This window comes from Vigna angularis, chromosome 1 (assembly GCF_016808095.1).
Source record: "Vigna angularis cultivar LongXiaoDou No.4 chromosome 1, ASM1680809v1, whole genome shotgun sequence".
Taxonomy (NCBI): domain Eukaryota; kingdom Viridiplantae; phylum Streptophyta; class Magnoliopsida; order Fabales; family Fabaceae; genus Vigna; species Vigna angularis.
The window spans coordinates 43,643,300-43,661,883 of NC_068970.1; the positions used below are offsets into that span (position 1 = coordinate 43,643,300).

Sequence of the window (18,584 nt, forward strand, 5' to 3'; positions counted from 1 at the left end):
CACTTGGTCGCCCGGGATTGCTAGTGAGCTGGTCACTACAGGACCACGGTTGAGCGTCTTCGCATGGCCGCCCGGGGTTACTAGTGAGTGGATCACTAGAAGATGCCAGTGAGTTGGTCACTTGGTCGCCCGGGGTTGCTAGTGAGATGGTCACTACAAGACCACGGTTGAGTGTCTTCGCATGGCCGCCCAGAGTTGCTAGTGAGTGGATCACTAGAAGACGCCAATGAGCTGGTCACTTAGAGATAGGGTAAAACTAGCAAAAGAAAATTACGGACAGCAAAATCTGATATTATTGATAACGAATGGAGATACATGGACGCTTAACTGAAATAAAACTTAATGTGTGACGAATTCCAAGTATTAGGAATAGATTCGCCATTTAGGTACTTTAATCGGTATGCTCCATTATTGAGATTGTCCTTTACTCTGAAGGGACCTTCCCAATTTGTTGCCAGTTTCCCGTGAGCATGATTTTTCCTGGCCTGTCCTGTTTTTCGCCAGACCAAATCCCCTTCCTTGAATTGGCGAAACTTAACCTTCGTGTTGTACCGCCGAGCAACCAACCTTTTTCGGGCTTCCGCGTAGACAGCTGTTATGTCTCGCCTTTCCTGCAGAGTTTCCAAATTCATTCTTAAATGTTCCTCGTTGACTTTTAAGTCCGCCATCTTTCTCCTTATGGTTGGCTCTCCTACTTCAACCGGTAACATCGCATCAGTGTCGTAAGTTAAGTTGAAAGGTGTTTCCCCTGTTGTCTCGTGCGGTGTGCACCTATATCCCCGTAGCACCTCCAAAAGGTCATCCACCCATGCACCTTTACTCTTTCCCAAACGCCTTTTCAACTCGTTAACTATCGTTTTGTTCACTGCCTCCGCTTGACCGTTCGTCTGTGGGTGTTCTACAGAACTGGTTACATTTTTTACGCCTAAGTTTCGGTAAAACTATGCTAACTTCATGTCTATGAATTGTCTTCCATTATCCGTGACGATGACCTACGGCAAACCAAAACGGCACACAATTTTCCACACGAATTTTTGTACCTACGCTACGCAGATGGTAGTGAGCGGTTCAGCCTCGACCCACTTGGTGAAATAATCGACAGCCACCAATAGAAACTTCTTTTGAGCCCTACCGACCGAGAAAGCTCCGACGATATCCATTACCCACTGGGAAAACGGACATGGGGATGTAAGGATATAAAGCTCAGTGGTCGGTAGATTCTGCATGTTGCCATGCTTTTGACAACTGAGACATTTGCGGACGAAGTTATTGCAGTCTCTCTCCAATGTGGGCCAAAAATACCCTGCTCTCAACACACGGGCTCTCAACGCCCTCTTTCCGGTATGCATACCACACGCTCCTTCGTGTAGTTCCCTCAGCACATATTCTGCCTCTTCTTGGGAAATACACTTAAGTAGGGGCATTACAAATCCCCTCTTGTATAGCTCTCACCCTATCAACACGTAGTGTGCTATACGCTTAGCATCCTTTGCTGAAATACCTTGTCCCTCCTCCTGCTCCTTTATTCGCGTCATGACTTCCTGCCTCCAATCTTCCCAATCAGGTTCTACAGACGTCGACATGCAGTATATAGTAGGCTTTGTCATGAACCGCCTCACTATTGAGGTCAATTGCCCACTGTCTTTGCCCCTGGAAAGCTTTGACAAAATGTCTGCCCTTGTGTTCTCTTCCCTAGGGATGTGTGCTACTTCTACAATTTTGAATTGTTGTGTTAAGTTTGTTGCTCTGTGGAAGTATTGAAGGAGTTGAACGTCCTTGATTTGGAAATCTCCCTTCATCTGACCAACCACTAATTGTGAATCCGTTCGACATTCCACACACTCTGCTCCCAAGTCTTGGGCCAACTCTAGTCCGACAATTAGGGCTTCATATTATGCCTGATTATTAGTGACCTTGAACAAAAAAATGAGCGATTCTTCTACCACTAGCTTGTTCGGCCCCTCCAACACTACCCTTGTGCCTCCTCCCTTTCCACTGACCGATCCATCAACAAAAAGCTTCCATGGCTACAAGGCATTAACTTCATCCGACTGCAATTTTGTCGCGAATTCTGCCAAGTGTTGGCCCCGTACCGACCAGCGTGGTTCAAATCGCAACCTAAATTCAGACAATTCTACCGCCCACCCGACAATCCGACCAGCTAAGTCGGGTTTTCTCAGTATTTTCGCAATGGGATGATCGGTTCGTACTACGACTTGCTGGCTTTGGAAATAAGGTCGTAGACGGCGCGACGCCGTCAGCAACGCCAGAGCAACCTTCTCGATCTGTTTGTACCGCACCTCTGTGTCCTTAAGCACCCTGCTCACGAAGTAAATGAGTTTGAAGTCTGGTGCTTCCTGCATTAGGGCCTCGCTTACTGTATTTTCAGTCACTGCAAGGTAAAGTTGTAAATCATTCCCATCGTCTGGCCTTCCCATTACTAGTGGGCTAACCAAAATTATCTTCGCCTCCATGAAAGTTGTAAATGCCCTTTAATGCAATACATCTTGTGCCTAATCATTCGCTAACGTCCTTATATCCGGCATAATATGCCTGATATTACTCATTAATTAGCTATAAATGTCTTTCGCACGATATAGGAGTTACTCACCTTTAATACACATTAATGCCATTAACTGCCTACTGATCGGTTATTCCCTGCGTTGGTCACCTCTAGTGGATCGTCCTCAACGTCCAGTACCGATCATCCACCTCATATAGTACAAAAATTAATTTATATTAATTAAAAATTATATAATTACATTATGTACTTATAGAAAATCATACATAATTTTAAAAATAATTATAAACTAATAAAATAATTAAATAAGTAATATAATAAAACTTTATATAACATTTTAAACTTTAATCAAATTTTTACATCCGAAATAATGGAAATTGGATATCTAGATTCGATTTTTTAGATTTGAATTTACATATAGGCTCATCTTAACTTTAATTTCATCAAAAACAGTTTTATTAATTTTAATAAATTCATAAAAATTATATAATTACATTATATACTTATACAAAATCATACATAATTCTATAAATAATTATAAACTAAAATAATTAAATAAGTAATATAATAAAATTTTATATAACATATTAAATTGGAATTAGATTTTGACATCCGAGTAGGCATCGGATATCCACGTCCGATTATTATACATTCAGATTTTCATATCTGTTAGTCTCATCTTAAATTTATTTTTATTTAAAAATAGTTTTATTAATTTTAATAAATTCATAGAAATTAATTTATATTAATTAAAAATTATATAATACATTATAAATTCGTACATAAAATAAAAATTATAAACTAATATAACAAGTAATTCATACACAAAAAATATAATTTAAATATTCGATAGAAGTAAAACGTGAATTGGATATGAAAATCTAAAGCTCCTGACATCGAATGTTCGCATCCAATTGGGCCTGTATCGGATTTCAATAGCCGATGTGTGCATTTTTGGAATCATATGTGATTCATGTTTGTTGTCTTTTGTAACCATGCAATTGATTAACCAAAAATAAAATACTAACCTCATTCCAACAATATCAATACAACCAGCAGCAACCAGCAAGAACACCAAGAAGAGCACCACCACAAAGCACCCCAAGTGCACCACCACAAAGCAAGTCAAGCTTCCTGGATGCACCACTCCAAACTGCACTCGAACACTACCAACCCCTCTCAAATATCTTTAATTCTCAATATCACACTCACTCCCGAATATAACTATTGATATGAGCTGCAAAGAAAAATACTCAAGAGAAAAAAAATTATCACAGAGCTCCAACTTAAATGGGGTGTTGCATCTCTTAATAAAAATGAAATGGGGTGTAGGGATGCGGGGCGCAACGGTGTAGTCAATGCAGGGGTGCAGGGGTGCATGTTTGGTGATAGGAGGAAAATGGAGGTGCAATCAACTAAGCACAAAAAATTTCAATAAACAAAATATTATTAAATAACCACCTAACTTAATTAAGGGTATATTAGGAAATTAGAGGTGCAGAGTGAAATGCTTGAAGGTGCAGGATGAAACACCCATATAGAAAAAGTCCACAAGACCAAGGGGGTTACTCCCTCCACCACCACATGTTGCTCTTTGCACCTCTTCATTCCCATTTTGCCCTGCAGATCAACGGATATGAGAGATCCGTTTGGCCTTCAACGAATCTTGACATCCGTCAACAGAAATCAAGATTTGTTTGGCCTTTGAATGATTTTCTTTTATACAGAACAAATTTTAAACAAATTAAATAATTATAATTAAATTAATAAATAACTCAAAATCTAAAATTATATACTACACATAAAAATTTATACGAAAAATAAAATTAAAAGAAATAAATAAATAAAAGAAGTCAAACACGAAGACCTGAACGGATATGTGAGATTCGTTCGGCCTTCAACGGATCTTAAATCAAGATTCGTTCAAGGCCGAACAGATCTCCTATATCTATTCAGGCCTTTGTGTTTGACTTCTTCTACGTTTTTCAAACGACAACACACAAATACCAGCATTTTTGGGGCGAAATAAACCACGAATCACACTCTTCTTCACGAACCAACCATCTCTAGAGCCAACTCAGTGACAATGGAATCGTCGAAAATGGAGGAGGAAACGAAAATCACAAATAAAAGAAGTATTGGGAGGAGAGGAAGAAGAGAATGAAAGGAACAAATAAAGTTTTTCTGAGGGTATGGGGTGTGGGGTTGCGATAGTGAAAAAGGAAAATAGGAAGAGAGGAAGAAGAGAAGTTTTTGTGGTGTGGGGCTGCGATAGTAAAGAGTGAAAGGGAGTGGGATTAGACTAAGGGTTTAGATTAAAATAAGTAAAAATAAAAAATAAATATTTAAATAAGGCCGATTTTAGAAATAAAAAAAAGTTGGGGAGGCTTAGGAAGTAACATGTGATGGTGAAAGATGTAACCTTTCAAAACCAAAATATCTACAGAAATCCTATGGGTCAGGACCAACCTATAGACTTTTTTTAGGAAAAAATAATTATTTTGATAAAAAGAAATATAATTAACTCGTAGTTTATTTTAATTTTTATATAAAATATTTCTCATATAATATAATATATATATATATATATAATATTATATATATATATTATATTTCTCATATAAACATATTTAAGTAATTTATTATTATTAGAATGAATACTCAAAAATTATACACATTTTATATATTTGTTGTTATTAATTCAATTGTTCAACATATGTTTATTAGTTTCTTAATTTTCTGTTCTTGTAATTTTTTTAATAGTACATATATATTTTAATTATTATTCACTTTCAAAGTAGAAAAAAGTAAATAAAAAAATAATATGAAATATTTACTCTCTTCCGCTGTATTAGCTCTCTAAGAGGTCCTTAAGCTGCAGTGATGCACAAATTCTGTTCACAGACATTAACATCCACAAATTTTATAACCAAAAACTACTAAAGTAATAAAGTAAATAGTTTATTTATTAGGTAATATATATATATATATATATATATATATATATATATATATATATATATATATATATATATATTACTCTCTTTTTCATTTTCACTTTTATAATAATTTTCATTATAGATTTCTTTTTAGATGTTTATATTCAAATAATATGAGTAAAATAAATTTTAGGTCACACATTTGATTATTATTTTTACTTATTTTATTATTTTACTTATTTTAGATCACACATTTAATTATTGTTCATTTTATTATTATTCATTCTTTTTAAGTATCCAATCATGTAAGTTCTTCGTTTAATAGTTAGGTTTAAATCCTCTCGGATGATCTTCATGTTTATATGAGAATCTCAGTTAGGTTCTCATATTTTCAACTGTCTCAATTGGATCACAATATTTATAAAATTGAGCCAATTTGGTCCAAATATTTGAAAAATTGAGTCAACTAAGTTCAGTCCGTTAAATCTTCACAAACGACGTTAAATGAGACTGACGTGATGCATGCTGATCTCAAAGTGTTTGATTGCGTGGAATTTTTATTTAATTTAAGCCATTATGACATGGCAAAGGGTTTTACTAATTTTCAGATTAGGAATTTACTTATCTTTAAATTAAGCCAAAAACTGAATCAGTCCAAAGGTCCACCATCGCTGCCACCACCGGCAGTCACCATTTTCGCCATTACGCCTAAACCCTCTTCAACCCCAATCTCCAATCAGTCCTTGCATCATCCAAACACAACTTCGAACCACCAAATATCAGATCCCTTCCTCAGATGAACAATCCCAAATATCCCCAATCGTAGTGATAAGCCGGAGGACGAAAACCATAATCCCCATAGAGACATTGTCGTTGAGACGCCCACTAGACCAAAAGATCCACTCCAAAACGCAGCTACCAACGCTAACGACAACCGGCTCCGTCATGTCGGTGGCAACACTCAAATCGTTGCGGTCCACCGCTCCATCTCCTTCTCTGCCCTCATTCCACGTCGGCTCCCAATTCTTCGCCCCCACGTGCCACCACACTCGCCTCGTCGTCAAGGACCGAACCCTCTAGAGGAAATTCAAGATCCCTTGTTACCGCAACGACGAATACTACCTCGAGGAGCATTACTTTCCCACGCTCTTGTCCATGGCAGATCCTGATGGCTGCCCCAAATACACACTCACCATAATTAATTGGACCGGCACCGTCAACGGTCACCCTTATACTTACTGTCATCTTCAAGAATTGAAATTTCAAGCAAGGTACGTTTTTTTTTTCTTTCCTCGTGTTATTTTATTTTATTTTATTATAGTCAAAATGATTGGAGGGTGGGTGTTTCCATCTTCAGCTTTATATATTGGAATCTGGGTTTTGATGCTTGTGTTATGTGTTTTTCTCTGGATGATGATATTTCTAGGGGTTTAAAGTTAGGAATTACTTTTTTTGAATTTTCAATGCACAAAATGAAGGAGGAAGAATTTAACCAGAATCAGCTTGATCGATTATGCCGTTGACCTTATTTGGAGACTCACTACTGCATCCCCCTCCCAACAACTCTAATTTCAGATAACCCCATCAAATAGATATAAATCGACTCCAAAAAGCGTCAGCTTTTCTGACTCAAAAAAACCACAAATCCCTTTTGTTTTCTTCTGTGTTTGGCATCCAGGTTCTGACAAGGAAAACCCACTTAAGTCATTGTTCCCAAAAAGTTAAGAACAAAGTGAAAGACCCCAGCAGAAGTCTCTACTCTGCACAACTCGCAGGGTCGAAGGAAAATCAAGCAAACAACCTCCGTCGCCGCCCAGAACGAGAAGAAAAAATGATGGAGAATAGCGTTGGTAGGTGCGTTTTGGAGACAGTGGAGGATGATGAAGACAGTGGAGGATGATGAAAACTCTGAATCCCTAATTAAATATTGTGCCATGTCATAAATTATTCACCTAAAAAAATTATATAATATAATACTGCCTCATGAGCATTTTAAGTATGCACCACGTCAGCTCAAGTTAACACTGTCTGGGACAACTTAACAGATAGGGTAAAATTGGCTCAATTTTACAAATATTATGACCCAATTGAGACAGTTGGAAATATGAGGACCTAACTGAAATTCTCATACAAACATGAGGACCATCCGAGGGTTTAAACCTAATAGTTAATATAAAAACTTATTTTTTTTATTTTTGTTCATCTTTCATTTTTGTTTTATATAAAAAACTTTTGTTTTTAAAAATTGATTAAAATTTTATAATGGAACTAAAGTCAACTTACTCTTGATCCTAACTTATTTGAGAGAAGACTCTTGAGTTGAGGTTTTTTTTTCCCACGTAAAAATCTTCCGGGCTTTTTTAAGAATATAGGTTAGGATTGGTTGAATTAAATTGATAATTCTATATATCCATCAAAATTGCAAACTCCTTCTTAATATGACCAAAAACAGTGTTCTAAAAGAAAAAAAATTGTTTACGTCATTCAATATTAAATATGTATAGAAGTAAAGAAATAGTAAATGAATAGTTTGGCACTTAACCTTGTCATGAGATTCAAAGATCTTTGCCCACAATTTCTTGAGGATGTGGTGGCATCGTAGTCAAAAACCACGAAATTGGTTAAATCTATGTGATTAATTATACAAAACCTTGATCTTACACCCTACATAGACATGTACAAATATACACATATATCCATTATATAATAATAGAATGTTAAACAAAAAATTTGAAACTAACTTTCATGACACTCTTGTTGCATTTTTCACAAAAAAAAAATAATATTTTGGAGTTTAGTTATACCACTTTATTATAAATGCAATTTAATTAAATTACTATCAATTAAAGCTGCCTCTGTTCCAAATTGCAATTTAATTTTATTAGGGTGGCGGTTTGTTTTGTAACACTGACCATTTGAGACAACATGGAAAGGTTGGATAAAATGCACACAACCCTTAGCAATTTCATTTTAGAATTAGTGAATTGAAGTCCTTCGCATGAATTCTAACTTCCTACATGAAGATTTTGAGTAAAGAACTTACAAATTAGAACACCCTTAAATTGTACAAAGAAGTATAAAAGTCACTATACAAGCTAAACAAATTGTGAGATATTATCTCTTTGTCTTCTAAGACTAATTTCCATTGAAAATGAGAACTTCTATTTAGTGAAATTTGCCATGAACCATAATCATATAACTTTGGCTATTAAATTTTAGTTTTCTTTTTTTCAGGAGTGACTCGTATATAAAGTGAATTTGCTTTCTAATAGCAACATATTGAAATCACATCAATGTAATAGTAAAACTTTAAGCCGAAGAATGAAATGAGTGAAAAGATAATAATAAAGAAATAAAGTTCATTAGTTTCAAAATGGATGTTTTGAAATCCTAATTCCTTCAGAATTGACTCTTTTGCAATTGACTCTTCTACCTAAAACAGAGAAATTTTAAGCCATAATATGAAAACAATGCTATAATCTGTATAAGAAACGAAGATTCTAAATCCTAGTATGTTTAATGGCAAGTATTTTGAAAAAAAAAGAAAACTTTAAGACATGAGAAAAGAAAATTAGCGTGGTACTGCTTTAGAAAGTTAGTTTGTTGATTTTGAACTATTTATATTCTTTCTAATTAAATAAGTTCATATTAAACATAACTGTCATTAAATAAAGTAAGCAACCTTTATAAGCTTTGTGAGAAAGGTGAAGTTTACTTTGAAGGCAGCTAAGTAAAAGAAGAATACACAGGTTGGTAGCATATATACTTACAGAAAAATCATGACAATGACAGAAGGGTACTGTACATCAGAACATGCTTCCGCCCCAATAGATGCTGGAAAAATCTTAATAAGCCTTCTTCTGCTTGTACCTTTTGGCAACAACAATGTACGCCAATACATTTAAGAAGCTAAGTCCAGCTAAAAGAAAGAAAAAGTAATCAAGATGACCTTTGTTCAAGTTATCAGGAATCCAACCAAGATTTCCACCTTGTGTCGTAAAGTAAGTTACGGAAGTAAGAATGAAAGAGCTCAAGTAATTTCCCAATGAAAAACTCAGAAGTGGCAGTGCAGTACCAAGAGTCTTCATAGAACTTGGAGATTGGTCATACAAGAACTCAAGCTGCCCCACAAATGTTAATACTTCAGCTGCCCCTAAGAAGAAGTTCTGAGGGATTTGCCAAAATACACTAAGGGGCACTGCAACAGGTTCATCAACCAGGTCAAACTCTCTTGCAAGGTCCAGACGCCTAATCTCCACAACAGCAGCTGATAACATGCACAGGACTGAAAAGCAAAGGCCAATGCCTATTCTTTGCAACTCTGAGAACCCCCTTTCTTTGCCTGTGAACTTCCTTGTGATTGGAACAATTACCTTGTCATAGAGAGGGACCCAAAAAATAACACTAATCACATCAAAAGTTGAGAGAGAAGCTGGGGGTAATTTGAAGTTACCAATATATGTATCCATCATTATTGCTTGCTCCACAAACAATGTTGACATCTGAGCATAAACAGCAGAAAAAACTATCGCAGTAGCCCAAATTGGAAGCAATTGAATCAAGGTTTTCAATTCTTCCACCTGTGTTACTGTACAAAGTCTCCATTGATTAGAGTAGTCACCACTTTTTCTCTCATAATCGGATACTATAGCTGCTCTGTCAAGACACCTTCATGAAAGGGAAAAAAAAGAAAAGAAACCATTAGGATTGTAGGAAAGTTATGTGCAGTAAAGTCCTGTTTGTTAAGCGAAAATAGCTTAAACCATACAAACATAGAACCATAACCTGAAAAGAGAAGAGCGGTAAAGAGAAACAGAACAATTGCTCTATTTGTTGCTGAACCATATTGTATTTTATATTCTGAATCTTATTTAAGAGTAATTACATGAGAAATGACAATCCATCATCATACTCATACATGCTCTCAGTAAAAGAGCATGTATGAGTATATCTTTTAGAATTCAAATCAATGGAGAAAACTAACACAAGAAATACATGCTCTCATCATACTCATACATTACCCGCTACTTTTAGAGTTCAAATCTTCCCAAAATCAGAACATATATCTATGACTGAACATTACCACTACTGACACAAGAAAACTAACTGAAATAAGTAAACATAATTACAGTAGTGAAAAAAAAGAGTCTAACAGCCCATCAATTTAACACTCCTCCTTATAACTTTTCTTTGAAGATTCTCATCTAGCTTCTTAGCTCATTAAACTTCGCACATGTAAGTGCGTGATTTGGTTAAAATGTGAGCAATTTGATCTTCATACCTGCAATGTAGCAATTGAACATTTTCATTCTGCTCAGATTCTCTTATAGTAGGAAATTTAACATTGATATGCATGGTTCTCCCATGTTGAATTGGATTTTCAGCAAAAGCTATGATTGAATTGTTGCCAGACGAGAAAACAGTAGCTTTCTCCTATATATGATTTAAGTCTTACAAAACATTCTTGACCCATAGCTTGATTTGAAGCAGCTGCAATATATTTTGCTTCAGCTGAGGATTACATTTTGCCTCTTAGAATTCCATGAGAACACTTAACTGCCAAGTGAAAAAACATATCCCATTGTACCCTTTGAATCATCAATAGAATCAGCCTAATCACTATCAACATAACCTTCAAGCCTTCCATACCAAATACCAAAATCAACATTACCTTTCAAATATCTCAACACTCTTTTGCCTACACCAAAGTTTGTAAAACCTGGTGAGTACACGAACATTGAAAGCAAACTAACAAAGAATATCAAATTTGGTCTAGTCCACAAGGCATACGACCAAGCTTCTATACTGAGTTACATTAGTGTTTTCATCACCATCATTGACAACTTTTCATTTACAATCAGAGTTGAAATAGGATTACAACTTTCCAATTTAAATTTTTTTTGGCAAATCATTTGTGTACTTCTCTGTGAGAGAATGACTTCATCTTACCTCAACACTCCAAAACCATTCATTTCAAAAACCTGCAACATGCTACTTTTAAATGTCATTTTATCAATATCACCACTTGTAACTAACAAATAATCGACATAAAGTGACAATAGTTTTCTTCCCATTGTCACAAACTTTCACATACAGAGTGGACTCATTTTGACTCTTCCTGAAATCAATTTCCAAAAAATGTGTCAGTTATGCAATTTTCATAAACTTTTGCCAAAAACTTGGTTTTGAGCACCGGAGAATCATATTTACCAATCTAGCATTCATCTTCCTTTGTAGCTTTCTATTGTTCTGTTTTCATGCTTCTTTAAACTCAATTATTTTCCATTCTCAATACGCATTCTTGAATATCCCTACTGATCACACTTGATTTTAACTAGAGATTGTTCATCTATAACCTCTGGAGCTTGTAGCATTGCTTAGGAAACTTCCCATTTTAACTTTGTCATCCAATTTAAATCTTTTAGCTATTGAAACATGAACATAGCAGATTGATCCAAAAATCTTTGAGTGTTTTGTAGCGGGGGTTTCATTCCCATCCAAGCTTCATTCGCAACTCTTGTGGATAGCCTATTTAAGAGATTCACTGTTGTAATATCAGCCTCAACTCAGAAGTTTTGGTAGTTTTTTATGCAGTTAAACATCTTGCCATCTCTATAATTGTTCTGTTTTTTCTCTCAAAAATTTGATTGCGAACAGGAGTCTAATTGACTATCAATTGATGAATAATACCCATATATATCTTCACAGAACATGTTGAATTCATTGGAAGTATACTCCATCCTATTATCCAAATCTCAACATGTTAATTTTGCCGCCACTTCGAAACTCCACCATATAGCTCTAAACTTTTTGAAGACATTAATTGTTTGAGTTTTGCTTTCCAAAAGACCCATTCATGTCATTTTGGTAATCATTAATAGTAAACAAAATGAAATATTTGCTATGGCTTAAAGAAGGTATACGCATAGGACCACACAAATCAGTGTGAACAAGCTCAATTTGTTCTTTTCCCATGTGACTTTTATTGAAGAATAATACTCCCTATGCATCTTCCCAAATTGACAACCATCACATAAATCATTGATATTGCCTACCACAGGCATGTCTCTCACCATATCATGGGTTTGCAAAAATTTAAATGCATCCATATTAAAATGACCATATATATTATGTCAAGATGAATAATAATCATGTTCGGAAACAAGTGTTGATTGGTTCACGTGATTCACATTATTTGGAAAGCTATTATCACACATTTTAACCTAATAACCTCAGAATCATTAGCATCCAAAATGGCGCTGCCCTTGTTTTTAAAAGAGAGTGAATATTTTTTCTTCATTAGCTGAGCAGTGCTAACAAATTCTTATCCAAGTCTAGAATCAACAAAACATCATGAATAAATTTAGTACCTTTGCGAGTGTGAAAAAAAATTGTACCTTCCCTTCAACTTAAACAATGTCTCCATTTCCAAGCTTAACTTTGGTTTGGACAGTGCTATCCAAAGAGGTGAAGATACTTGAATCCTGTGCCATGTGGTTTGTGCAATCACTATCAACATACCAAACATCCTTTGAACTTGAACTGCATGCTTGAGTAGCCATAAACAAGTGATCTTCAATTCAGGTTGGTTCTGCTTAAATCTCTCTAATACCTCCCCCTATGTCTCTACCATTTGCAGTTGTTACATCGAATGTGAGGCTTCCCCTTGAAACAACAATTTTATTGCAAGTGATTTGTTCTTTTACATGTAGTACAAGAAGGAAAACCTTCAGTTACATCATTCATCCTCATTGAGAACCTTTTCTCTTAAGCTTTCAATTTTCTAACCATCTCTTAAATAGTTAATTTCTTAAGATTACATGACTCTTTAATAGCAGCAAGTTTGGCTTCAAACTTTTTGGGTAGGCTAATCAACATTTTTTCTATAACCTTGTTGTCTTCTACAACCTCACCATATAGCCTCATTTGATTCACCAAATGGGACCGCTTTGAAGTGTACTCCTTTATAGACTCATTTTCCTTCATTCTTAGTATTTCAACTCTCTTTTAAGAGTCAAAAGCTTAGTGGACCTTATCCTTTCATCACCTACATATCTTTCTTTCAATTCATCCCATATTTGCTTGGCATTTTTTAGATGCATGTAGACACCTCGTCTGTCAACGATGAATGTAGACATGAGACAACTTTCTCCTTCTTCGTAATCTCCTCATGTTGGTCGATTTGTTTATCTCTTAATGGTGATACTTGCTTATCATCTGCATAATCTCATAAGCCAAAGGACTTTAAACATTTTCTCATTTGGCTACCCCTATATGATAATATTCCCCAAAAAATTGAGAAACAGCCAAAACAACATTGCTCCCTGAAACCACTTGATCTTTCAATAGTGTTTTAAACCCACAACCAACAAGAACACTACTCTAGATACCACTGCTAAACAAAGATAACTTGAACATTATAAACATAAAGTAGAACCACATCATGAAAAGAAAAGACTGTCAAGAGAAACAGAGCAATTTTCGTATTTGCTACTGAACCATATTTAAGCGTAACTAAATGACAATCCATCATCATAATCATACATGTTGTTAGCAAAAGATCATTACCCACTACATTCGGAATACAAATCTGTCCAAAATCAGAGTAAATCAATATCTGAACATTACCACCGACATTAGCAAACTAAAATAAGTAAACATAATTACAACAATAAAAAATAAGAGTTTATTGCCCATTAATTTAACAGTAGTTGACATTATTGGCGAAGCATTTTTAAGCAAGTGAGGATCCTACAAATTATTATTTGGAAGAAGAAAAAAATGTTAAAACAGCTCAAAACTTTAGCACAAGATTTCTCTACCCAACCAAGACAGGATAAAAGAAAAATGTTTAAACGCAATCTATCCTAGAAGTTTTGAAGACCACAACATGCTTACAATTGGGGAAAGGAGAAAAGATAACAATGAATTTGGCATAATGCTTACAAAATAACATAAAGCAAAGTGAAGTGAAAAGCATAAAAAGGTTTTCCCTATGCAAATAGATCTAATCGTACTATAATTCCATATAAAAAAATGAACAGAAGATTTTTGAGAAAACTCTCAATTTGGTCCTGAAATCTATATCCATTACAGCATTAATCCTTCAAGAAAAAAATACTTACTTAGACCTGCACAGATTTAAATTATCACCATATTTGTTCTTCCAAGATTTTGTCACAAAATTAGTCCCTCAAAGATTTAATCTGTCATCACTCAAGGTCTAAAGTGTCACCATATTTGTCTTTTTGGAGGATTGGTGACTAGCATTTTTGATAGGCTAATTTGGTGACACATGTAACTTTAGGAAGACCAAGTTGAATGTTTTCCTTTTAGTTTTATGGTATACTAAACCATTTTCCTTTCTTGAGCTTGGCGTTGTTGAGCTCCCAGTTATGATAAAATCACAGAATCACATGTGTTCATTGATGGTTAAATGAACTTGAGTGCACATACATTCTGTTACGTACCTAAGTACGTAAACTAGCCAAATACAACCTTTCACACTCTCACACACGTAATAGAACAATAAGCGAATGATAATGGTTGAATGAATCTCTTTTATTGATGGTAATATCTGAATAAACAAGGGTAAACAATAATTGGGAGCACAACCTCCGTCAATTATTTCTAGAAGCAGGATCTCCGTCAATTACCTAAGAGCATAACCTCTCTTACAAAACTCACAAATCAAAAGCATCCCTTTAACCCTAGACTCTAACTTTATTTATACTAATTATTTCCCTAGAATATATCTGCATTTAATATAAATATCCCTATGTTTAATATAAATATCTCCCCATATATTATCCTAGCATATATCCTTAATTATAAATATCTTATATTGAATATTTCCCTGAATATATATTTATTTACTCTAATTAACTTATACTATATTTATTTACTCTAATTAACTTATACTGAATATTCTCTCTGCTTCCCACCATTCGGCCTGGTTGCTCCCCGCCTCCCACCGTTCGGCCTGGTCGCTTCCCGTTGTCCACCATTCGGCCTAACCTCTCCATGCCCTCAACCGTTCGGCCTTTACGATCAATACCGTTCGGCCTCACTTTCCCCTTTGTCCACCGTTCGGCCTAACCTCTCCATGCCTTCCACTGTTTGGCCTTTACGGTCAATGCCGTTCGGCCTCACTTCTCTCCTACCTTTCTTCTCCTTCTCATTACCTCCCATCTTATACCCTAACATTCCACCTTATACCCTAACACATTCATACTAACAAAATAAGCCCCAACAATATGATTGACCTTCACTATATAACTTCAAATAAACCTTAATTCACCTAAATAAGTGAACAACACTCCTATGCAAATTTTAAAAACCAGATAGTGAAATCATCTCAACCAAAAAAAATGTTCTAAATTTATAATTGCCCCAATGCTCTTTAGTGCTGCATCAGTAGTATCATACAATAACTAACTGATGGAAGGAAGGGATTCGATAGTGTTATGCAATTCAATGTGTTCCAAACATCAGATAAATGAGAATGATATTAGTTATTCCATCCTGTCAGACCTTACCACTAGGTGTGCCAGGCAAGGCCTACACGTATAGCTAATTTGAATTTTGTAAGTGACCAATTAGACACTATAATTTACAACTGCATAACAATGTAGCAGGGCTCAGCTAATGAACATTTTCCCCATAAACACCTAATTCCAAATTTCATATCAGACTAGTCACACTTCAAAGAACATTTGAAAATCAACATGTATAACAAAGATAATCCTACGCCTACGTTATGATAATGAAAGAAGGTCGTAATAATATGTCAGACAGTGTAATTACCTTAGATCTTCACTATGCTCCAGTTTGCGACTCCCTCTAATCGCATATCTCTCTTCTGGTAACTCATAAAGGAGATTACTGTCCCAAGGGACAACCAGATTACACTTCCAGACAGACGCATACAAAACCTGGGAAATTCTTGTAACAGGACTTCCCCTAGGTTTCTGAAACCTATAAAGACGTGTGCCCATGAAGAAGCTTACAATAGATAATCCCATAAACAAAGCAGGGATGCCAAATCCAAGACCCCATCCTGCGTTGTCTTGAATCCAAACGATTAAGCTGCATGACAACATGGCACCTAGATAGATAGAAAAATAATACCAATTGAAAAACGACCCCTTCTTAATTCTTTCCTCGGGATCAGTATCATCAAATTGATCTGCCCCAAAAGATGGCACACATGTTTTAACACCACCAGCCCCAAGCGCTATCACGTACAGACCAAAGTAGAACACAGCATATTGTGCAGGAGTAGCTGAAGGGCATGCAGAACCCAAACATTCAGCAGGCTTCAATGCTGGTAAAGATGCAGAAAGTGTCAAGGTACACAACCCCTGCACACAGTAGCCATGTCACAATTACAGCTTGAAAAGGCAACTAAACAACAAAGCATATATGCAATTAAGAGCTTAAAATAATAATTATAAAAGTCAAGAAATTTATCAAGTATACTATAGAGTTGATTAAAAACAGAATCAGGGGCTCTCATGTTGTTTATCTTTCATGATTTCCATATTACTGGACAATTAAGAGAAACATTTGACTAGGAAAAGAGGACTATCTGATCTTAGCTTATTACAATGAGATAAATGAAAGAGAAAACAGCAATTGTCCAGTATCGACCCCAGTAACCATCTCCCAGAACGGCTCCAATGAGAGGTGTGAGATAAGAAGTGCCTTGCCAGATGCTGACGTTTCTCGCAGCAGAAACGTTTCCTTGATGCAGTTTGGTAGTGAGATAGGTAACAAGATTTGAGGAAATTCCGAAGAAGGCCAAACGTTCACAACACTCGTTACCTGAGATTCACGTACAGATGAAGGATATAAACAAAAAATTTACTGTATAATAACATGAGAGAAATGTAGAAGCATACCTACCTAGGATAAAAGGACAAGCCCTCCAATTGCCAGTATTCTTCTTAAGAACAGGCCTGCCTCTAAAGTCCTCTGTTCCATCTCCTGTGTACTCTTCACTCCTTTCATCCTTCACAGTTAAATAAACAAGAAAATCATATATCATAGAAAGATACCATTTTCTTGTTTCTTTAATTGGAATACTTGGACCAAACTATGCTATGAGTATGTGCTGTGTCGTGGAAAGGCTTGTACAGTTGTATTGTACACAAGTAATTAGCTTGACAAGAAGATAAAACATTTGAGGTGGTATGTATGGAGAAAGAAAGATGGAGTGAAGGAGAACCTCAAGAAGACCCTCTTCCAGAAGTGGTGCACCGTCAACAGTTGAACCCATGTCTTTGTCTTTGGTGGGAACTCTCTCTCTCTCTCTCACACACACAAACACACACACACTCTTCTTCTGAACGCAGCTAGACTCAGAAAATTTAGCTAAGAGTACGTTATTGAAAGGAAGTCAGTTCTTATCGTAATTCCAACATGCATAAAATAATCTAATTAAAATATAGGTTTAATACGTATTTTGGTCCCTCTTTTCGTAGGGTCTGTTCAAATTGGTCCTACTTTTTTTCAAAAGTTCACTAAGATCCCACTTTTCGCAAAAACGATGCACGTTAGTCCTTTTTTAGGTTTAATACGTATTTTGGTCCCTCTTTTCGTAGGGTCTGTTCAAATTGGTCCTACTTTTTTTCAAAAGTTCCCTATTTTGATCCCTTTTAGTGAACTTTTCGTATTTTGGTGAGCTGTACATTTTGATCCCTCAAAAGTTCACCTCAACGAAAAATGTACAGCTCACCAAAACACGAAAAGTTCACTAAGAGGGATCAAAATAAGGATCAAAATAGGGAACTTTTGAAAAAAAGTAGGACCAATTTGAACAGACCCTACGAAAAGAGGGAGCAAAATACGTATTAAACCTAAAAAAGGACTAACGTGTATCGTTTTTGCGAAAAGTGGGATCTTAGTGAACTTTTGAAAAAAAGTAGGACCAATTTGAACAGACCCTACGAAAAGAGGGACCAAAATACGTATTAAACCTAAAATATACTAATAATATATAGATTTTTAATTTGATTTTGACAAGGCAAATATATTTTTGTCAGTAGTTAGTTAAAAATATCTTCTATAATTTTCAAAATTATTGTAAAACTCAACAATTTCAAAATACATGATGTTAAAAA

At 35.5% G+C, this 18,584-nt stretch overlaps 1 protein-coding gene across 3 annotated transcripts; it reads right to left on the reverse strand.

The window, feature by feature from the left end:
• Positions 1 to 9,210: 9,210 nt before the first annotated feature.
• On the reverse strand, positions 9,211 to 18,071 carry LOC108319731 (protein NRT1/ PTR FAMILY 8.3). Of its 3 annotated transcripts, none has more exons than XM_052879005.1 (6): positions 17,690 to 18,071; positions 17,368 to 17,473; positions 17,069 to 17,286; positions 16,267 to 16,823; positions 12,831 to 12,944; positions 9,211 to 10,128 (listed from the first exon to the last, which is right to left on the reverse strand). In XM_052879005.1, the coding sequence occupies exons 1-6, from the start codon at positions 17,738 to 17,740 to the stop codon at positions 9,306 to 9,308; spliced, it is 1,869 nt and encodes a 622-aa protein (XP_052734965.1). In that variant the 5' UTR covers positions 17,741 to 18,071; the 3' UTR covers positions 9,211 to 9,305. The 3 variants fall into 3 exon arrangements, with proteins under 3 accessions (XP_052734965.1, XP_052734970.1, XP_017406456.1); XM_052879010.1 differs by having other exon boundaries at positions 12,858 to 12,944; positions 17,690 to 18,069; XM_017550967.2 differs by lacking the exon at positions 12,831 to 12,944 and having other exon boundaries at positions 17,690 to 18,060.
• Positions 18,072 to 18,584: the final 513 nt, after the last annotated feature.